Here is a 24,717-nt window from a genome sequence, read left to right on the forward strand (position 1 = left end):
AGCTCCTTTGGTTTAGCCTCAGTTCTCAGTTCAGTAATTTTCAGAAATATGCTTGTTCAAAGGTAACTAACTGGTGGGCTTGCATGTCACTATTTTAGTAATCCATGAAGGTTTTATAATGTCACACCAGTAATATTATGTGCTAAAAGTCTTAGGATCTGGGGCCTAATATGAAGAAGTATATTGCTATCAGCCATGCAATACAGGGGTCTACATTGATACAACCAATCAATAGTATTTATCTCAATGTGTTTTCTCCTGCTGCTTCTAATCTGGATTTCAACTTTCCTCAGTTCCATAAGCAATCAGGCTGAATGACTGTGAATGAGGTAAAGCTTCTAGTACCATGAAACTACATGAACATTTCGTCTTTCAGTTGTATTTTTCAGGTCCCTTGTCACAGTGATAACAATCTAAGTAATTTGGGTGTTATATAAAATAAAAAATACAGAATCTTTTTCAAATAAAAATAAAACTCTAAAAAGCCTCTGTATTTGGATTGGTGTTTACTTTATTTGCACAATTGTTACATTGATATAAAGTTACCCTTCCCCGCCACACATTGTGAAACAGATACCTTTTGTTAATTTTAGAATATATTCCTCATGTATAACATATATTTTAAGATTTTACTTTTGAAAATAAGTTTAAGAAACGAGTTTACCAATCTTCACATCTAAAAGCCAATCCTGCCCAAATAAATACTTCTTGAAATGAGAGTTCCCCAGAAAATTACATAATATTATGTTATTAAAAAGGATTAGTACTGAAAATTCAAAGAAACCAGTGATGAAGTTTAAGAGTTAATACTCCCCTATGAAAAGCCAGAATAAAAATGTGCTAAGTCCAGGAAGATAACCTTTTAAACAATCATGTCAGAAACAAGCTCAAATACCAGCGATGAGACATCTCAGCAAGCATAAAGCCTTCCTTGAATCCATTCTCTGTTTGACCTTCATGCACATCATTCTTCTACACTCTGCCTCTCCACAACTGAATCCCACTTAGCTATGACTCAGCGCCTTATTTACTTCACTGATTGTATTAAGCCCACACAAATCATCAGAAAGCTTTAATTTGGTCTCTGTGGGCATTCTCTGCTTCCCAGAATTGGTAACAAGGTATTTTAAATCTACCAGACCCTAAGTACACATGTTGCGACATCACTATTATTTGTCAAATAAATTACACTACAAATATAATTTTCATCTTCCTGTGCTAACTAGGAGAACTAACACTGAAAACGAGGGGGGAGGCAAAATCATCTCCTGTGATGTTTTTACAGTAAGAGCAACAAGAACCCAGCAGCAGGATGCAGAGATCCACCCATCAGCCCCGTGCTGAGCTCCCAGAGTCCAGTCAAAGAGAGGGCAGGGGGATTATATGAGCAAGCGGGTCAAGATCATGATGGGGAAACCCACAGTTGACCTGAGCTAGTGGGAGCTAACTGACTATGAACTGACCACTGGGGAACCTGCATAGGACTGAACTATGTCCACTGAAAGTGATTGACAGTTTTGCGGCTTGGCCAATTTGTGGGGCTACTGGCAGTGGGACCAGGATTTATCCCTATTGCACTACTGGCTTTCTGGAGGCCATACTCTATGGAGGGATGTCATGCTCAGCCTTGATATAGGGGGGAGGGATTTGGCCCTGCCTCAACCTGATATGCTAGACTTTGCTTATTCCCTCCTTACTCTCTCTGAGGAGTGGATGAGTGGTGGGGTAGATGGCGGAAAGGTATTTGGGGAGTAGAAGAAGGGGGGAGAGAAACTGTGGTTAGTATGTAAAATAAAAGAAATTAAGAAAAAAGAATCCAGCTATAGCATTCCACCTGAAAAGCACTAATGAATAAGTAGATTCAGAACCATCTGTGGGGCAAACACAAGCAATAGACAATATTTAAGAGAGAAGTGGTCCAGTGAAGCTCCATGTCAAGCTCAGAACATCTAATCAAAGAAAGGCAAGAGGAATTATATGAGCAAAGGGTGTCAAGATCATAATGGGAAATTCCACAGAGACAGCTGACCCCAGTTCATGGGACCTCAGGGACTACTCTATCTAGACAAGAGCTGGGGAGGCTGCATGAGACTGAAGGAACTACACAAGATGCAGTATGCAGCAGTTTTTAGACCTTGGTCTGTTTGGGGGCCCCTGGCAGAGGGGCTATGGTTTATCCCTAGTGCATGAATGGGCTTTTTGGAGTACATTCATCTGTGGAAGATGCCTTGCTCAGTCTTGATCCAGAGTGGAGGGGTTTGATCCTGCTGCAACTTAACATGACAGGTTTTGTTGACTCCCCATGGGAGGCCTTCCTTTTTCTGAAAAGTGGATGGAGGGTGGATTCTGAGGGAAGATTGGTGGATGAGCAGGAGGACAGACGGAATTGAACTGTAATTGTTATGCAAAATGAACAAAAAACTTACCAAAAAAAAAACAAAGAAAAGAAAAGACAGAAGTCCTCTTCAAAACAGCTTATTTTCATGTTGATAACCAAAGATAAAATTAATATTTCAAGCTGTGATCAGTGTTATTAATATCCATTGTTATACAGATTAAATTCATTTTCTTAATTGGAGACTATGAGATAATTTGGCAAATCATTTATTAGTTCACTCTTATTAAGATACATTCATAAGAGTAAAAGAACATTCCTGTCATAATTACCACCTCTTGTAATTATTATACAATAAGCACAAATACAACATTGAGTATATTTATCCCCATTTAACACATGAAATTACTGAGGATCAGAGTGATTCGGTATATTTAGATCCAGTGAAACTTTCTTTTGAATATTTAAGAAACATAGAGAAACATATAATTTTATGGTCCGTGAACATAATGTCTATGTTTTCCAACCAAGGTAAATGACATCAAATTTGAACCTTATATGGTAAAACAAAGGTAGACTATATCAGGGTTTAAGACATGATATAAGAAACTGGGTGTTTAAAAGATAGTCAGCTGCAGTTTCAATGGGCTGCACACTGAGAGTTAAAGGAAGAAGTTCACCCATAAGCCAGGACCCAACAGAAGACAGTATAAAGATAAAGTTAGCCAGCAAAATCTTCAGGGCAACTGCTCAATAACACTGCATTGTAGAGAGCAATTACTGAAAAGCTAGAATGCTCTGAAGAGGCTGCTAATTTGTTCCTGCTTTCACCTATAATATTTAATTTCTTATAGCACAAGTGGCCTTTTCCATATTGCTTTGAAGAAAATGTTCCAAGTGAATGCTTCTGTGAGAATTCAATAAAACTCTGTATAAGTACAAAACCTATACATAGTGCTGGCCCCACAAACTCAATTATTAATTGATAAGAACACATCTAATATTTAAAGTAAGAAAAGCTAAGAATCAGGTTATTTTTTTAAGTAACTAACTCATTTTCTATCAACTTGGATATCATTATTACAGATAATAACACGAAAGAGAAATCATCTTTAGTTTCTCAGCGTGACTTAAAACTGTATTTATGACCCCCAATGGACTACACTGGTTGTGATTAAATGTGGCTTTTAATCTAATAAACCCAATATCAGGGTTCCTTTAAGTCATGAATATGAATCTTTCCCCAAGTGAGTATCATACAAGTTCGATTGGGAACTGAATTACGTAGCCGAAAGTCTATACTCACTGTGTACTTGTGGATTCGTAAGAGATACCGTATGCTCCAGTTATGAGCAAACTGGTAGGGAAAAGAACACTCCAGTAAGAATGAAAACAGACATATCAGCTTCTGCTAAAAAAAAACCAGTCTGCTAAGAGATGCTGCTCCAACACACAAAATTCAGAGTGGCTCATAATGCAAAGCTTGTAGCTTTTGATTGAAACTATACATCGCTCAAGTTGTAGTTATTAAGGGGAAAAGCGTCAAAGAATATATCTTCAAAACTATGATAGAGGAGCCTGTGAAAATATGCATTTCAATCTGTTTACATTATGGAGACCTGTTACTCTAAGAGTATATTAGAGGAAACAATAGGCAGTCTTGCAATAAAGAAATAATATGGAGAATCATCTGCCATCTCTATTAATATTGTTCTTCATAGTACTGAATCTCAGCTCCAAGATACATTACAGAGTGCATGGGTTCACATTTGGGGGCTATTGAAGGTGTTCATAGCTCTTCATTATTTAAAATAACGTTGCTACAAAAAACCATAAATCACACTGTATGTATTTATAGTAATGTTTTGTTAAAAATAAAAGCCATGTGATTCCTTAAGCAAAATTACTTTTCTGCACAGAAAATCTAAAGATATATCATTATTTTTCTTTTATTATTAATACAGTTAATGCTCAAGTTATATACCCAAGAAGATGTCTTTCTATATTTTAAAAGCCTGCAGTTTCTTTCTGTAAGTTTTAAGAACACTGAATCACACATTGTCTCCTCAATGTCTTTCATTAATATATCACTGAAGCTAATCTAATCTTACAGTGGTACAATATGTGGAATTGGAGAGAATGTGATTGAACTTTTTGAACCATTTTTGGGCCCTACTTCTATGGAAAAAGCTACCCTGAAGATCTTTAAAATATTTTATGGATGATGATTCTGTCAGCGGTAGAACAACTACAATTTGTTGCTTCATTGACAAAGTGTATTGGTATCCCTTGGAATATGTGTATTTCTGACATTGTGGAAGAGTCTTTTCAATGTGGCTGATAGGAAGAAAAAGTGGTGAATGAAATGTAGAAGATTTCAGTTTATCTTCTACTAAATATCTGAGCATAAGAAGAAAAACATAGAAAATGCAGTTGCTAAGGGACCTGTTTTGATAAGACAGTTAAGGCCTCATTTGCTTCTTACCAGTTCACCCATCTAGATAAGTGAAACTTACACATTACCCTCATGCTCAAAATTAGAAGTCTAAGCACAACTCCTTGCCATGCAGTAAGGAAGATGAATGAATGAATCGGAAAATGAACACAGGAATAAATGAGATGAATTAGCACAGGTTCTTCAAGTTCTGTTCTGGAGCCCAGAACTATCAGATTGGAAAATCTTAAGACCATCAAAGGACATGTTTCACAAGGCTTCTTTCCACTTTTATAAAAAGCAATGAACAGCTGCTTAGGACACGACAGTCTTTATTCAGCCAAGCCTCCTGTAAGGCTGACCAGGGAGCTCTAGGCATGAAGACATCAAAAGATTCTAGTCATGCCAAGGTGAGCTTTGCAGGGATATAGCTGCCTCTGAGCCAGTCACGCTTCTGTATGGCTCCCCCAACTCATTCTCCTGTAGCTAATGGGACGGTTCTCATTGGTTCACTAAACTGAATTGGTTGGGATGTCCTTTCTTTGTTTGCTTTTGGTTCCATATCTGATATTTACCTAAGTCTCCCGAGGAAGAAATAATTCAACAAAAATGGTACATTGCTGCCGTGATTTTACAACAATCAGGCTGATGTCATTAAGTAGAAAGAAAATCATTTTTGGTTTATACATTTTCTTCATATGCTTCTAATAACTTCAATTTGGAAAATTCTTGAGGCCAATCCAATTGGAAATGAGCAAAATTCCATGGACGTTTTAATGAAGCCATTTATATCTTAAATTCCTACTTAAATTTTTATCCAATTCCTACAATAGAGAGATTGATTTATATATAGAAACACTAAATATTTCCATGAACTTGGTGTTTTGTATAATAATAATATACTTCATAGTGGTTTGCAATAGTTCAGAAAGAAATATAATCATGGTAGTTCTACATTTTCTTTAAGAATAGCTTTATTCTGACTACAGTACAGTTCTGCCATTATATACATTATACTACTCAGATTTTTGATCCCTTTTAGACAAGAGTAATTATTTGAAAAATCTTTAGTGGAATTTTCCTATTAAATATTAGTGCACAGTGATTAACCTTTCCAGAACACTTTCACAAAAGAATCATCTCGGTCAGCTTTTTACATGCAGTGTCCAGTGACTACTCTGACTAGTACATTCTTCTTACTCTCATTTCTTACAAACTTTCACGTTTCATGGGCAGCAGTATGTCAGTGTCTGTCAAGAAGTAATATGATTAGCTGCTATTGCTTTCAGTATAGTTGCTGGTGTATTTCACATAAGACATTTCTATTTTGCAAAGGTTTTATCTAGAATATCACCCACAGACTACGTTCAAACACTTCTTGACTTCATATTCTAGCTATGTGATCTCTCAGGTGATGAGACCTACCTGAAGGAAGTAAGTACATTCTGCGGCCTTTGACGATCAGCAGCCCAGCCTCTGGTCCAGGTATGCCCTGCTGTCTTGTAAAGCTGCTTCAGCACCATCTTCCACTACCTAGAAAAAGGCTGAGCCTGAAGCCTTGCCCTCTCCAACATGATATGCTCAAGTCCTTATAAAACCATCATAAAATGAGTCTTTCAACAATTAAGTTTTATTGCTCAGGTCTTTTGTCCAGAGGGAAACAAAATTGGGAACATGTCTGTGGTTTGATACATAGAGGAAACAAACTGCTAGTGAAAACGAAACAGGAAATGGAGCCATAATCCTTTTTTTCAAGTTTAACAACGGATCATCTCTTTATTTTCTTTTAGTTTTTCTTTTTTAAATTGATTTTTATTGAGCTCTACATTTTTCTCTGCTTTCTTCCCTGCCTCTCCTCTTCCCTTCAACGCTTCCCCAAGGTCCCCATGCTCCCAATTTACTCAGGATCTCTTTAACATGGTGATGATGACAAGCTCTCTGTACTCTGCTGCCTCAGTTGATGAGGTGGCAGGTTTATTTTAAAATCAATCACAGAAAATCTAGAAGACATTTCAGAAATGGAAAGCCTTTTCAAAGGATAAATTAAACACCATGGATATGTCATAACAAAACAGAGCCATAAAAAAACACAGGGTCAGAGTGCCTTTAAGATATACCATGCATGTTCTGAATTTTTTATTTTTAACAGATAAGGAATTCCAAGTGTGAAAGAATATTATTGATTTATACAGTATAAGTATGTTTATCATCTAGACTGGAATTCTCCCACTATCCCATGCAATAAGTATTAATGATTCACATGAAATATATACCAAAGCAAATACATATCCAGCCTTTCCATTCTTTACAGTATTTCTGAAATCTTGGAAAAATTTTGAGATATATATATATATATATATATATATATATATATATATATATACATACACACACACACACACACACACAAGTGTGTATGTCTGGTTCTGAGTAGCTTTGCCTCCACATTCAACATTTCAAAATGACTCATATTTCCACTCACACATAGCAACTGGATTTTTAGAAAGATATGGTGCAATTATTTTCTCTTATGCGCCATCTGGAAAAGAGAAAATCCTGTCCCCTACTTATCAAAATATTTTACAAAAAAAAGAAATCAAAAACAAAAAAGCAAGGTAAGGTCATGTTACGGTATGAAGAATAATTTGTCCTTGGTTAATTGTTGAACAATTTATTATATGAATTTAATATTGTTTTTCATAAAATAGACTAATAAGTAAAAAATAATTTGCTGAAAGAAATTTCTTTTTAGATTATTTTTATAACAACAGATTTTTGTCTCTGTTATTCACTTAGATGTTTGAATTAAGATTATAGTTATAATCTGAGAAATATATTCAAAACTACCACTGCTCATCAAAGAATGTAATGTAAACACTGTTTTATAATAGGTATATGAGCTGGGCGGTGGTGGCGCACGCCTTTAATCCCAGCACTCGGGAGGCAGAGGCAGGCAGATCTCTGTGAGTTCAAGGCCAACCTGGTCTAGAAAGGCTAGTTCCAGGACAGGAACCAAAAAGCTACAGAGAAACCCTGTCTCGAAAATCAAATAAATAAATAAATAAATAAATAAATAAATAAATAAATAAATGAATGAATAAATAAATAGGTATATGGATTTATAGAAATTTACATTACAATCAATGATTATCATCAAGGTCCTATACCAGAAGGTGCAGAGTGACGTCAATCATTAGTATTATCTCAAGAACCAATCAGCAGTTCACTGATACACGCTACTCCATGATTAATTGTTGGCAATAGAAATATCACATTTTAAAAATTGACTCTTCAAATATCTTTCAATGAGTCTGAAAATTGAACTCTTGGTTCTATGCATGGTGGATTAGTACTTTAACATTCCCAGCTCCAAACTCTGGTCATAATATGGTTAGTTAAATGTAATTTTAAATGAATTAAATATAAGCTATGAAATATGATTCATCTTTTGAGTGAATTTTTCTATTAGATTTCTCTCTTCTTTCATTATTAAACAAATTTCCCCTTTCTTGATGATGCTATATTTTTAAATATTGTACTTTGACAATAAAATAAATGCACATATAACAGAAAAGTATCTAAGCTGCAAATTTTGTGTAAGTTATACAAGATCGTTAGAAATTGTGTGTAAATAATAAGAATAATATCATTGAAGTTTTTCAAATAATAAATTAATAATATTGAATTCTTTTTTAATAGATTGTAAAAGTATTGCTATGAAGAGTTAATCATTTAAAAGTAGCCATCTCTGATGACATTTTTGTTCTAAATTTCTTGATACTCTTTAAAGAAAGGGTACTTTTAAATGTTTTTTCTCATGAAGCCTAGAGATTTCCTATGGGATCATTTTGAACCATTTTCTTATGGTATCATTGCAAATTATTATTTTAACTAATAAAATAAATCTAAATCCAGCCAGAGAGTTGTGGGTTACACCTTTAATCCCAGCACATGGGAGGCAGAAGCAGGAGATCTCTGCGAGTTCCAGGCCAGTCTGGTATGAGCTACAATATGAAACCCTATCTCAGAAACAAAAACAAACAAACAAACAAACAAACAAAAATCTCTCCATAAATCTTCTAGATACCAAAGAGTGACACAGAGCTTCTCTAAAGCTGTAACTTATTTCAGGCTCATCACCAGCACAGCCCATTACATAACCGAACCAGAACATCTTGTTAGTATCAAACACTATCCATGCAATCTGTCAAGCTCCCTCAGCCTCCTTGTCAGATATCTACTGGACTCCATCTGGTCATCTTATTTTCCTTCCCTATCTTCTTCCAGCGCCAAAACTTCTCCCAAGTCCCTACTGTTCTGTTGAGAGACACTTTTGTTTCTAGAACTTATCTAACAGCAGGATGGATTCACAAAGCAAAGTCTAAAAGAATAACACTGCAGTATTTTAAAAAAAAAGCACTGTTTTTAATGTAGTCTGTAAAAATTGTATGAGAGAATTTATTCAAACATTATAATTTTCTCCAATCTACTTTTTTAAATGAAGGGAGACATTTAAAAGCCATTAGTGTATAATTGCATTTTTGAGATTGATTTGGAGAGAAGTTAAGATTGACACATCCAGAGGAGGAAGAAAAAGTCGGTCAGACCTCTTTGTATCCTGCTCCCATCGTGGTCATGAAAGCACTAGGTGTCGAAAGAATTCTTGAAGCATTCACGGAGAACATAATTGTTAGAGAACATACACTCTGTAAATTATCAAATATCTTCTTAAAATTCCACATTAACTCCTTTAATGATTCTAATATTAGACATCTTATAAATGCTTACATAAAAGATCTTTTAGCATACACACTATTTGAACTTTAAGTAATAATATAACTATGTTTTTAATGTGAAATATTTGGATGCATTTTTAATTTGGTCTTGAATCAATATGCAGTTACTAGAAATCAAAATCTATTTTATCATCATTAAACATTTCAGTTTTCTGTGAAAATGGTTCTTTATTCTGTTTATGAGTCTTTTTATACTACCCAATCAGCAATAAACAATATTTTTTAGAGCACATGTACAAAATTCAGTCTATGAACAGAGTAAATGAATACACATGAGTCCTCTCTCAGACAATCCAAACTCCAAAAAGTTACAGTAATCGATAAAAGGGGTGCATGTTCCAGACACTTGGGCTTATTTTCTCATCTGCTCAATGTCAGTCTTTTGATACCATTTACTGTCAACCCAATTTACTATTTCCATTTTGATGATTTTTTTTTCTTCTCTCAAATTTGATTTAAATGTTTCACAAAACCAAGTCATTTGACTATATTACTCTGCCCTTCACTATCCTAAAAGTACAGTCACAAAAAAGCATAAAACAGACCAATTTCTTACTCTCTGTAACTATAAGAAAACATCTTTCAGTTAGTAACTTACAGTAAATGAAAACTTACTGCTCACATTTGTGAATATTGGAAGCCCAAGATTGTGGGGCTAACAGACTCTGACTACTGAGTGCTGGTTTTTCATTCTACAGAAAGTGTCCTTGTTGTATCCTCAGAAGGCAAAGGAACAGCATGCATACTCTACCTCCTTTTTAAAAGCACTAACCCTATATAAAGGCAGATTCCCATGCTTTCAGCATCTTCCAGATCACTCACCTCTTAATGTCATCATGACCAGAATTGTGTTTCAGCATTGAAACATGGGAAGAAACACAAAAATAACTTGTAGCCTTAGTAACCATAAAAAAATAATTCCCCACCTATGAGTACTTTACCAAAGAACGGCATTAGCACTTAATTAGATTATCAGACTCAGAGAAATCCATTAATATAAGAACTAGCAATGCAGACTATGCTTGTGCATGAGAACTATAAATTCAATATCATGAAAATCAGGAAGGAAGATACTAAATTTAGGTTTGGTAACTTGTAGAAAATAAAACAGTACAGCCAGATTCAGGACTTTAGGAACACAGTGTATGTAACACTGCTGATTTTTGGATAGCGTCTCTAGGTTTTCCTTGCAGCAATGCATTTTTCATGTGTACACCTGAAATGTCATTGCAAGTTGTAACAACACTCAAGTCAGCAGTAATAACAGAGAAATACAAAGCAAAAATTCTGATAGACAGTCATATTTTACTGGAATGTTCCATTCTATTGATGTCATAACAATGCTGTAAAGTTCTTGACTGTAAAATGTATGTGCTCTTTTATATCATATTTCAATCCACAAAACAACATTTTCATATGATGTGCCTTCAAAAGTTGAATATAAGATAAAATACTTACATAATAAGCACTCTCAGAGAAAGGTATCTAATTAGCAAAACCACAGAGAATGATGCCTACAATGAACTGCTGTTTATTAATCTATTTTCATGTTACTGAACAATAAAATAATATAATCACAATAGATAGTAGATCACTGATGGCCTTACCTTCTTGAACAGCTTGGAAAGGGTTGTTGCCATCAACGAATGTCACTGAAAATGTGATTTTCTCAGTCTGAAGGATTTCCTCATTCTGATTGAGGTCACCAACTGCTGTGCGGAATACCTCATCATCTTTTTTAGCAGATTCATCAAAAATTGCTCCTAGAAAGAAAGGAATGTTTCTATTTAAAACATATAAAAACTGTCATGATATCTGGCAATATACCTAAGACACATTTACCTGAAAACTGTACACTTTCACGTAAAGACTTCACCATATTTATCACAGGAACAAACTGCTCTGAATACAGGCTCTCACTAAGCATGAATGCATTCTCACTTCTTTCAAGTGTAGATGAGGAATAGTACATCAAAATGTTGATGCAGGGGGAGCATCCTGGAGACAATTTTATATGCTCATTGTTGTTTTTAGGGTTTGCAGGACAGTAGATAACACACCAAAATGTTCGAAGAAGTGTGCCAATCACAGATAGAGGAATTTTTTTCTGTAGACAAATGAGATACACTCTGGACATTTACTATGGTCCACTCCCAGAGTAGACAGGAATTCAGATTCTCAAATGAACTTAATTGCTTTTTTGTTTGCATTCATTTTTCTCTCCTATTTTGAATCGAGTTTTTATAGCCATTTCAGCACTATACCCAATATGTTTTACAGGTAATCCAGACATGCAGATTTCTGAATGGATTAAAAAAAAAGAAACTTTTCTTTGAAGGATTAATTTAACAGCAGTATTTCCTGTCCCACCCACTAATGATGACAGTGAGTGCCACAGTTCAGTCTTAACATTTGTTTGTTCATATTATAGTAGTTAAACACAGATGTTTCTACAAGATACTAATTGATTTCAAATCTAATTCTGCCTCTTGTGGAGTAGCAGGAAATTGTTCACACCAGGAATTATGAGCCTCAAGTTTATAGTCAGCACCAGGATGACCCTATCTACAAGCAACTCTACCTATGAGCAACATTAGTATTAAAGTTGATATGTAAGTAAGGTGTGAAAAAAGTAGTTAAAATATCAATGTGGTTAGTATTTCTTGATGTTCTAATTCACTATATGGATAAATCTGGAGGGCATTATACTTATAAAATAAATCAACCACACAAATTGTCATATGACCTCACTTCTATATAGAATCTAAGTAAAATGAGAAAAGCCTAGAGATTACACGTTCTCCTAGGCACAGGACTGAAGGAAGCAAGGCATGGAGATGAAGGAAGCAAAACTCCAGTAGCTACAGGCCTCATATAGGCACCGGGAAGAAGAGAAGCAGAAAGAGCAGATGAATGGTTGAAACTGTCATCACTTGCTGGTCTTACACAACTACTGAGAATGGAGGAATCAGGAAGCAGAGGTGAAGGGATCAGACTCTAGTAATTTACAGACTTTACACTGGCACTGGGAAGGGGGTAAGCAGAAAGTACAGGTAAAAGCACAAACAGAAAAGATGAGAATCAGGGCAACATGGTTGACCATGCATTAGAAATGGGCTCTAAGAGCAGACTTAGGGTGTTTCAGTATATTCTCAAAGGCAGACAAGAGTCTGTGTGGAAGGAGAAGAAGATAAAATTGTGCTCAATATTGTAACCACTTTGCTATGTAAATAAACATGAATGTATCAATTAGTATTCCTTAAAATAGATGACAAAAAGGATTTTAACTCAGAGAACATATAATTATAATTAACTTTTAATATTACAGATCTCATTTGTTATAAAATATTTTATGTTTCTTTGTCTATATTTAATACTATAAATATATTTAGTTTTGAAATAAATATTCAGAACCAGATACATGCCACAACTTTGATACAGGTCATATTTCACAATGAGGGCAAGAACACTCTTCTTTACTCCAGTATCCTTGTTCAAAATGACAAAGGGTTGTGACTTCTACACTGTTCCTATGAGGAATCACAATGGAGAACAGTTCTTGGCCTCACTGAAAGTCTACAGGCCATTTCATTTGAGTTTACACTTTTTAAATTATTATTAATAACATTTTATTTTATTCTAATCCTTCATCATGAAAGGATGCATATATTTTAAACTACATTACCTATTCACTTCAAGTAGTTGACTAATTTAAATAAGATTTTAAAAGACTGATTCATATTAAGTAAAATAATGAACAAATTACTACAGAGCTCACTAGATATCCAGTCGAATATATGTTGTTCTTAACTTTTTTGTAACTGCAAAAACAAACTGTGTGTATATATATAAAAGTTTCTCATTATATGTTTAAATATTATACAGTTTTTATAAGCAGACTTAGGTGTGTATACACAAAAATTAATACAACACACATTGTTTACATACACAAATATGTAGATAAATGTAGAAATTTCACACTGCAGTTGTGATGATTATGTATAACTGGCATTCAGTCCCCAGGCCTTCCAGTGAGTGAAAGACAAAGCTATGAAAGATATTATTCAATGTGTGAGTCAATATTCTAATAAAGGAAGCATGATGATTTGAGGTCCAGCAAGTGTGACAGGTCAGTTTTTTTCTTTACAGCTGAGAAGGCTTCCTGCTAAAATACAATCTCTGAAGAGTGCCCTACATGAATCTGGCTTTCTCTTCTGACTGATCTTTTGTCTTTACATGGATTACACTAATCCTGTGACCTGGCTTCTGTAACTCTTGTCTTTCATTTCCTGTCTACATTGAATATCTGTCCAATGCTGAATATATGAGAAAGACAGTGAATAATTTTCATTGACATACAAACGGCCCATGTCTTAATTATGTAATTATATATCTATTGAGTGAATACTCATATTTTATTAATGTAACAAAATAGATAGTGCTGACTATACATTTTATCCCATTCTGTTATTTCTGAAATAGGTTAATTTAATATACAAGAGCTAGCTATGAATATGTCTGAGCTGTTGGCCAAACAGTGTTGTAATTAATATAGGTTTCTGTGATTATTTAGATCTCGGTGTCCAAAAACGAAAATACAGTCTCCTGTTGCCTAAAGGCACCCATCATTTGGCAATGTACATCTATATAAAGCCTAAGACCTTTAAAAAAAAAGATTTCTAGACACACAAAAAATGGGAGTCAATTGGATCTTCTTGGTAGGCACATTTTTTTTTTAAGATATGTGCTGTTTGCTGGCTCCAAACAGAGGGTGGCTCCTTTAAGAGATGGCATTCATAGCCAGGCAGTAATGGCACATGTCTTTAATGCCACTCAGGAGGCAGAAAGCAGGTAGATTTCTGTAAGTTCAAGGCCAGCTTAGGTTCAGGATAGGCTCCAAAACTACAGAGAAACCCTGTCTCAATAGAGAAAAGAAAAGAAGAAGAAGGAGGAGGAGGAGGAGAGGAATGGCTTCATGGTTTGTACTGGTGGCATGAGGAAATGAAGAGCTCTGGCTCTTTCGGTAGACCCTGCTACAGAGCACTTAAATGGAGTTTGTGAGCAGAGTGTTACAAGTTGATTAATGGTGGCATAGAACTGACACATCCCTGGAGCTGGGGCGGTGAGCATGGCTTACAGAGGTGGTGAGCATACCTCTGCCATGTTGGACTTTGCAGAGCCAAAAAACAAAGCCACAACATTAGTCCTAGCCATACCTGTTCAGCATTAAAAGAGAAAAAAAAATCTTCGGATCAGAAAATGATTACAAATATACAATAAGACAAATTCAGGCAAAAAAGACCTCTGAATGAGTCACAGTGTTGGATAATTATAGATGGGATTAGGAGAGAGAAAGAAAAAAAATACAAACATAGATTAAAGACATAAAGATAAAATAATATTAAAAAGTAATAGAGTAAAGAAATAAGTCATGTAAGATGAAAATACACAGAGAGTCTGGATTATGTGTATTATTTGGTTTTCTTTGGATTTTTCGACTGTTAATGAGTTAACAGCTGAAAATTCTTTGATTCTGGTGGCTGCTAAGCTAAACATACATATATATTTTTTAAAGGGTTTGATTATAAATGGTTAATGGTCATAATTAGTCTATTTCTAAAAATAAAATGGGTATAGGCTTTCATTTATTAATACAAATTTAAGGTCAGTTTTGTTTTATGCATATTTATACTCTTGTTTAAGGTGTTATATTTATACAGCTCATTTAAAATCTAGTGTATTATTAAAAATTACAGATCAATAGTAGTTTATAATAGTCAAACTAGTTCTTTTTTTATTTATTTATTTATTTATTTATTAAAGATTTCTGTCTCTTCCCCGCCACCGCCTCCCATTTCCCTCCCACCCCAATTAAGTCTCCCCCCAGCCCGAAAAGCAATCAGGGTTCCCTGTCCTGTGGGAAGTCCAAGGAACCCCCACCTCCATCCAGGTCTAGTAAGTTGAGCATCCAACCTGCCTAGGCTCCCACAAAGCCAGTGTGTGCAGTAGGATCAGAAACCCATTGCCATTGTTCTTGAGTTCTCAGTAGTCCTCATTGTCCGCTATGTTCAGAGAGTCCGGTTTTATCCCAGGCTTTTCCAGACCCAGGCAAACTAGTTCTTAATTGTCAAAGAAACCCCAAATGTATTTGTTTGGAAGAAAGTGTTGGAAGGCATTGGATTCTGAACAGAAGATTTCATCCTGCAGTCCAGGAAGTATACTTATCCTTTTTCTAAAGTGTGTTATGCATCCAATAACAGCAACCACAGCAGTTACCAGCCATTAGTACTAACCACTGCATGAAGCACGCTACAAGTGTTATTTCAAGTCGTTTTAGTGCTAATCCATTGGGGATAAATGGTGCTCACATTCACTGCCCTGACAGCTCAAGAGAATGAGAACTGCTGCCAAATCCACAGCTTTAGTTTCTGGCTAAATCTCCTGAAACTTACATGTGTCTAATGGTCAAGTGGAAACACAAGCAGAAATTAGAAGATAACACTATGTTCATGTTAACTACAATAAAATTTTTTATAGATAAAAATGTAAAACATTCTAATCTTACTTTTGTTTGGTGAAGTTTACTGTTTTAAACATTTCTAAATAATGAATTTTTAAATAATTTGGGAAGATAAAATAGTATCACAGTAAGTTTTCTTATAATATTATATTGTGTTGTATTGAAAAAGCAGAATTTAACTAAAATATTGAATATGCAATTTTCTCAAACATTTTACTTATATCTTTTTTGGATGATTATCTAATATGAAACATTCTCAAACTGAAACAACTTTCTTAATCTTATTCCATTTACTTTACATTATGACTAAGTGAATTCTGAGAACATGTATGCTGATAAATCCTTGAGATCCTTAGAATTAGATGCAGGACTTTTGTGGGGGTGACAAGCACTCTGTCACTAAGTACTTTCCTCTCAGTGGTATGTCCTTAAATACATGATTCAGAGGAAATATTCAGTTATTCTATTTTTAGGAATTGTTCTTTTCAGAGGCAGTGTCAACTAGTAAATTCAATGTAGAAGTCATTCTGAAGGTTTCTAAAAAACTAGAAATAGATTGTATAACCCAGCTGTACCACCCTGGGCATACACCTGAAGGACTTCATATTCTATGACAAAGATTCTCATTGTGGCTCTATTAAAAAGAGATAGAAAATGGAACTGGTCAAGCTGTATATCATCTTAAGAATATATAAAGAAAACATAGTATGCCTACAAAACAGAATATTACTCAACAGTGAAGGAAAAGAGAGTCATGAAATTTGGATAAAGTTATTAAAAAATATACTCATGGAGGTAACCTAGGACCAGAAAGATAAACACAACATCTTCTGTCTTTGGTTCTTTTATTTTTTATGTTTAAACTGTAGCATATGTGGATGTCAGGACACTGGAAACAGATTATTGGGTACAGATGCCTTACAGGAGTGAGGGTGAAAAAAAAATGTACAGGTGACATGATAGTAATCAGTGGAACAGTCAGAAATGTCCAAGCATGGAGAAGAATGGGGAATGGGGAAATGAGATGTTGGTAGAAGGACTACACAAAATGAAGGGTGTAAGATGCTATAGTTATATCAAAACTTACAGTCTTCGAACTCAAGAAACAGCTTCATCAGAGAGATAGTAGAAGTCAGGTAACATGAAAAGAGGGCAGTAAAATAGATTGTCAGGGTTTAAGTCAGGCATAGAGGAACAGAGAAGGAGAGCCCAGAGGGATAGGTTGTCAAAAGTAAGGATACAGGAAGAAACCTCATAAAAATCTTCTTGTATGTAAGCTAATTAAAATATATATACATTTCATATATATATATTGTTAAAATACATATTTACATGCAAATATATGTATATATATTTGTATATATTTATGGGGAATTTGAAAATAAGAAGACCATTCATAAGTAGACAATACTGTTACCCCCCAAAATATGGTTTATTAGATGAAAATATCAGGGCTAACTACATGATATCTCTCAACATTAATCAGGGAGGTTACTGTAAACAGAGCATCAGAGATACTGTAAACAACACAGGCTATTGATATTGCTCTTGGTTGTCTACTAAAACTTATTGGAAAGACTTTAGGCCGAAAACATCATTCACTTTGGTTACAGCAAATCTAAACTGGGACACAAAAATCTCTCCTTGCTAACCATCTTACATGGTGTCAGAAGGTGCGATGCTGGCTTCAGGGAGGGAAAATATCAAAGGTCTCACATATTATTCAGTTGTGCTTCAATTATTCAAGGCTAAGACATCTTCCCAGAATAGGAAGTGGAAAGAATGAAAGATCCTAAAGAAATGGCAGAACAGCAGTCATGTTAGGAAATGATATGGTTAGTCCATATGGTTATCTGAATATGTTTGGCCTCAATAGACTCAAGTGTTCAAAACCTTAGCCCATAGGAAGTGGCACTATTGGGAAGTATGGCCTTGCTGAAGGAAGTGTGTCACTGTGGCAATGTTCATTGAGATCCTCCATGCTCAAGTTACACCCAGTGTTGTACACAGCCTCTTTCTACTGCCCCTATCAAGATGTAGGACTCTCAGCTACTTCTCTGCACCATGTCTGCCTGTATGCTATTTCTCACCATGATGATAATGGACTAAACCTTTGAAAATGAGTCAGCTCCAAATAAATGTTTTCTTTTCTAAGAGTTATCATTGTTGCTGGGTGGTGGTAGCACACAACTTTAGTTCCAGCACTCCAGAGGTAGAGGCAGTCAGATCTCAGTAAATTTGAGCCCAGCTTGGTCTACAGAGCAAGTTCCAGGATAGGCTCCAAATCTACACAGAGAAACCTTAGCTTGTATAACAAAAGAAAAAAATAGTTTCTGTGGTCAATGTGTCTTCACAGCAATAGAAATTCAAAGACTGTACAAATCAACTCATACTTGCAGTGGTTACTTCAAAAAAAAAAGACTTACACAAGATAGAGACAACCAGGGGATGAAGAGATGGATCAAGAGCTAAGAGTGTATACTGCTCTTCCATAGGACTTGAGTTTAGTCTCAACATGTGCAAGGGACTCAAAATCACCTATAACTCTAGCTCTAGAAGGCTCCAAATCCATTTGCCTCCCTGGACACTAATAATCAAAAAACATAACTTTCCCACACATACATGATTAAATAATAAAATATCTTTTAAAAAGATTAAACCAGTTAAAAACCCAGCATGGAATGAGGATCACCCAACATTTCTGAAGGAGTGATTGGCAGCTAAAGACAAATGAGGAAAATGAATCATTCCCTTTAAAGACATCAGGATATAACCACTGGTTGGTTAGTTACTGATATCTCAGTGGATGACCACACACACATGTGCATATATGAAGCACTAATTATTGGCTATTTAAAATAAATAATAATAATATAGGACGTGAGGTTTGAAAAACAGTAGGCTATGAGAGGATTTAGGTGGGAGGTAGTAATAAAATGTATGGAATTTTAAAGAATATTTTTCCTCCTTATTAATATTTTCTTTATAGGATGATAATGCAGTAATCAACTTTATATATTGAAGGACTTTGATAATTCATTTAAAATTGTAAATGTACATTTTTATCCAATTCTCATATTTCCTTAATAGTAGTTTGCCCTTTCTTTATATTGTCTTATAGTTAATCATATTCCATTTATCACTATTTAGTTTATACCCAAACATCATTATTGTTTTAAGTATAGATAATCAAGTTCAAGAGTGCATTGCCAGAATCATCATGGAATTATGCTATAGTATAGAAAGACACAAATGAATATGAGAAATTTGCAAGGCATTTAAAATCATATACATAAGTGTCTGAATGAGTTATTTAAGTTTATATTTTACTCCTGTCAGACAAACACATTCTTCCCAAAAAGTTCATGCATTACCTCACTGGTTTGATGCATAATCTTTCAAAGACCTTTTCTGATAATAATTATTTGATGACTCTAAGGATTATTGTGTATTGTAAATCAAATAATCTAGTTTTTTAAAAGTGCTTATTTTTCATTTTTCTATTGCTTGATATAATACCCTGAAAAAAGTAACTAAGAGTGTTTGGGGCTCTAAGTTAGAAGATGCTGTTCCTGAGCTCAAGGTATCTGGGCCATGATAAAAAAGTAGAAAGAAAGGAATGAGTGTTCAACTAACTTTATCCTTTTTATTCAGTTCAGAATCCTAACCTAGAGCAGGACTTCCCATCTCAACTAACCTATCAAGATAGTTCCTCACGGGCATGTCCAGAGGCTTATCTTACAGGTCATTGAGATTCTTGAAAATTGACAATGAAGACTGATTATCCCAGGTTCTATTTAACACTCTAAATACTTTTCTGTAGAGTAATTCCCACTTTCTCTTCTATCAGGTTCAGTGTGTTCAGACTGATATTGAGGTCTTTAATCCATTTGGACTTGAGTTTTGTGCATGGTGATAGATATGGATCTCTTTTCATTCTTCTACAGATTGACATCCAGTTTTGCCAGCACAATTTGTTGAAGATGCTCTTTTTTTTTCCATTGTATACTTTTAGCTCCTTTATCTATAATCAGGTGTTCATAGGTTTGTGGGTTAAAGTCAGTGTCTTTTATTAGATTCCATTGGTTGACTTAGAGTACTACTCATCAGTAAAAAACAATGACTTCTTGAATTTTGCATACAAATGGATGGAAATAGAAAACACTATCCTGAGTGAAGAAAGCCAGACCCAAAAAGAGGAACATGGGATGAACTCGCCCATATTTGGTTTATAGCCATAAATAAAGGACATTGAGCCTATAATTCATGATCCTAGAGAAGCTAAATAAGAAGTTGAACCCAAAGAAAAACATATAGGCATCCTCCTGAATATTAACCTTCATCAGGTGGTGAAAGGAGACAGAGACAGAGACCCACACTGGAGCACCAGACAGAAATCTCAAGGTCCAAATCAGGAGCAGAAGGAGAAAGAGCACGAGCAAGGAACTCAGGACTGCGAGGGGTGCACCCACACACTGAGACAATGGGTATGTTCTATTGGGAACTAACCAAGGCCAGCTGGCCTGGGTCTGAAAAAGCCTGGGATAAAACCGGACTCTCTGAACATAGCGGACAATGAGGACTACTGAGAACTCAAGAACAACGGCAATCGGTTTTTGATCCTACTGCACGTACTGGCTTTGTGGGAGCCTAGGCAGTTTGGATGCTCACCTTACTAGACCTGGATGGAGGTGGGTGGTCCTTGGACTTCCCACAGGGCAGGGAACCCTGATTGCTCTTGGGGCTGACTAGGGAGGGGGGCTTGATTGGGGGAGGGGGAGGGAAATGGGAGGCAGTGGCGGGGAGGAGGCAGAAATCTTTAATAAATAAAAATAAATAAATAAATACTTTTCTGTATTTTCTTACTGAATTAGTGAAGAAATGCATTCTTCAGTGTCTATGCTTCACCTGTGTCATATATCTGCCTGAAGCAACATCCCATCCTTACAAACTTAATAGCCAAGACAGATGGAGGAGAACTTGACCAAGAATTGGCCTTGTATACACAATGCAGAAAATCACTCTTACCTTGCTGCAGGCTGCAAGACAGGGAAGGGAAGAGGAGAGGAACACTGAGGCAGGAGGGTAATAACACGGCTAAATAAAAGGCAGCTCATAGAGAAGATGTCTAGATATTTTTTAAAATTGAACAGATTTAACAGTTTTCCTATTGCAACTATTTACTGTATCATTTTAATACCACCCCAAATTTCCACTAAATAGTGAGAAATTGAACATTGCACTAAATGTAAAATCATATGTCAAATAAATACTTTGATTATAAAAATAATAGTGAATGCTGTCCTCCCAGAAGGGTCAGATACATATTCCATACAAATAATGTAGTCTAGGTGTCCTCTACATGTCTAATTTCATGCTTAATAAGAGTCTTCCTTTTGCGTAAATAGAAACTAATTTTATCTCTATGAACTCACTTTCATAAGTTGCTTGAAATTAATGATTATAAAGCTTCTATGAGATATGTATTATTTCAAAAAGAAATGAAGACATAATGCGGCATATTGCAGTGAATAAATGCACCTTTATTCATGAGATAGAGAATTTCATGAGAAAGAGTGACATGCAGATGGAGAGACAGAGACACAGAGAGAGGTTCTTGAGTTCGACTTATGTGAATTGGCAAAGATAGCTTGGCATGACATAGTCTGTAGGAGTGTTTCCTCAAAGTAAAAAGAAACAACTGCACACATTAGATGCAAGTGAGTTGTGGGGTATTTGAGAAAAACTGACAGGAAGCACTGTAGCTTTTTACCAACTTCTTAAAAAGCACATAAAATAAGCCGAGAAAGAACCCTGATTTATAGCACTTTAGCCTGAGACTGAAGAATATAAAGTAAAGAAGCTCTCTCTATACAGGTAGAAGTTGGGAAAGACCACAAGGTTATCCTAGCCATACTCAGACATTGAACAGCCAGTGAAAGGTACAACGCTCACAGGTGCTAGAAGAAGCCAAGGTTTCTAAGATCACAAAAGTAAACCAGGAACTATCCATTACGGGAAATGCTTCAAAGAAAATTAGCAGTGAGTACAGAAAAGTACTCCTGTCTTGTGTGTGTGTGTCTGTGTGTGTGTGTTAATATGGAATGGACCAAGTGTTTTAACAACTTGGTTTCAACAGAAGTTGTAAAGTCAGAAGCTAGACTGGAAATGATGTAATGCTGAATGAGACCTTGGGGGCACTTCAATATCTTTCCAAACAATGAGCCAGACTTCACGATTCTGTTTCCTCTCCATCGGTGATCTACAAGACCTAGCACGGCATGGCAGAGCCATGATGCCCTGTTCAGAATGGTTAACAACTGTGTGTGAGGGGCTTTGTGTGGAGGATGAATTCAGTATGTCTTTGCTGCACTGAAGTGACAGAATCAGAATTCTGAAACCCAACTCAGTAGCTCAACTACTGGTGGAGATGTGAAATATTAAACATACCTTTCCAAACACACTCCACAAGAGTCTGAGGAATGAGGGTCTAGGAATCCACTGACACTCAATATAAATGCTTCTACAGAAAGAAAGCTATTGCAAATAAATGATATCAGAGGGGACTCTGTGATCTGTCCAGTTCACTGGGGTTCAAATTTAAAAGAGTTTGTACAAGGGTTATGTACACCCTGCTGTCACCTATGGGACAGTGCTTCTAATACCTGTAAGAAGAAAGAAATGAAATGAAATTTTGGAAACGACTCCAGGGATTAACTTAACTGATAAACTTTTAAAGTAGAGAGACCTTCAAAAAATGTTAGTAGCCTGTTGAGATGGCTCAGTGGGTTTCAGTATTTGCCTCAGAGTCTGAAAGATCAACATTTCTTTGATCCCCAGAACCCACATGGCAGAAGAGAATTTATAAATCCTGTTCTTTGACCTTCACAGGAATTTTTGCCACACACCAAATTCAATCCATTAATTAGGAAAGTAGTTGATGCAAAGCTTCTCTAACAATTAGAAATATTTAGTTAAGATTAGTGTTTCTCAGAAAAACAGCAGCATCAGCACAACCTTGGACTAGGGCAGGACACACACTCACTTGGGTATAACAAGCTCTCATGTGCTGTGGTTACTTTTCTGTTGTGATAAAACATTGTGACCAAAAGCAACTTATTCCAAAAATAGATTTTCTGGCTCACAGTTCCAGGAAGAGAGTATGTATTGGCAGTGGCACTGTGGCAGCAGGTGGCCAGAGCAGGAAGCTTAGAATTCACATTTTCAACTAAAACCAAAGAGCAGACAGAGACAACTGGAAGAGGGACAAGGTTATGAATTATCATAGCTTGCTGCCAATGATTTACTTCCTCCAGCAGGGCTGTGGAAATTCCTAAAGAAATCTCACAAACTGGGGACTACATGTTCAATATCAGTGCCCGTGAGGAGAGTATTCAGTCAAACCCCATACTAGGAAATTTTAGATCTTGCTGATGCTTAAGAATCATCCATTTAACAAAATGTACTTCTGTGAGATTTACAAGCATGCTTTAGCTCTGCTATTCTCAAAGCAGGGGCTGTGATGCATAGGCTGATGTACTCACTGTGAATTCGAGTCCCTAATTCTTTTCATTGTATTGCTATGTCTGAAATCATTTTAGCCAGTTGTTGTACACTCAGGCTTGAAAGAAATTGTTAATGTTAAGGGTCTGACAGCCCTGGAGGGTAATCACCATCTACCAATGGATATAAACATTCATTAAAATCTCCTCTGACATTGCTAATTCTCTCCTCATATTTTTCCTTTGCTAATTTCCAATTCTTTCACTCCTGGAGCTGCTCACTATCCTGAAAAAACTCCCCTAGCAAAGTTCCCCTTACACTCATAGATGGATCCTCAATTTCCAAACATTCTCAGAGCCTAATCTTCTGAAAAAAGCGATGTTCATAACGAGCAATGATTTACTTATCAAAAGTTGAAACCTGAAAAAAGCAGGAGTGCTGGAAACAAAGGTCACTGCAGAAAACGCTGTGTCATGGCTGGCCACAGCAGCACTGCAGCCCAACTGCAAAGACACTCAAAGGCCCCCAACGATGGGCAGCTCCTTCCATAACTAATTGTCCTTTCAACTTGAGAGTGTGTTACTTGCCGCAAGTCCCCTGTCTCTTTGCCAGTATCACCCAGCACCTTGGCTCTGATTGCTCTTCTATATTCCAGAGACTGCCTTCCATGTACTTAGACTTCACACTGCCTACTGATTGCAAGGCTCTGTATTCTACAGTCACCTGCCTCACTCAACGCCGTCAGATTTTGTCTCCTGGGTCTCCTATTTGCAGTTACAGTCTTTCCATTGCCTATTTTCCTTCCGTGATTTTGTTTTTGTCATAGAATATAACACTGTCTACGGATCCATATGGCAAGTATTTACTGTCTGCCTCCTACACCTTTTGCAAATTTGGGAGGAAGACAAAAGTTTTACTTTCTCTGTTCACTACCTCATTAGCAATGAAAAGTAAACGTTTATTAGACAGTGAATCAATGGTTGATGAATAAATACATGCAATGCAATTATATTTTTTTAAACAATTACAATTTTTATTAATAGCACAATATCTTTGTAAACCATTTAAACTAAGTATACTCAGATCTTAAACAAAAGCTGATACTCAGAGATCCTCATATTGATTTTCT

General features: G+C 35.8%; 1 protein-coding gene across 5 annotated transcripts in view; it reads right to left on the minus strand.

The window, feature by feature from the left end:
• The window catches only part of Grid2 (glutamate ionotropic receptor delta type subunit 2), a 1,369,063-nt gene that overhangs the window by 1,101,795 nt on the left and 242,551 nt on the right, over positions 1-24,717 (minus strand). For all 5 annotated transcript variants that reach the window (XM_075983936.1, XM_075983939.1, XM_075983937.1 and 2 more), the window contains exon 2: positions 11,173-11,328. In XM_075983936.1, coding sequence (XP_075840051.1) covers positions 11,173-11,328 — 156 coding nt within the window. The remainder of the gene's footprint in view (positions 1-11,172; positions 11,329-24,717) is intronic.

Source organism: Microtus pennsylvanicus, chromosome 8 (genome assembly GCF_037038515.1).
Source record: "Microtus pennsylvanicus isolate mMicPen1 chromosome 8, mMicPen1.hap1, whole genome shotgun sequence".
Classification (NCBI taxonomy): domain Eukaryota; kingdom Metazoa; phylum Chordata; class Mammalia; order Rodentia; family Cricetidae; genus Microtus; species Microtus pennsylvanicus.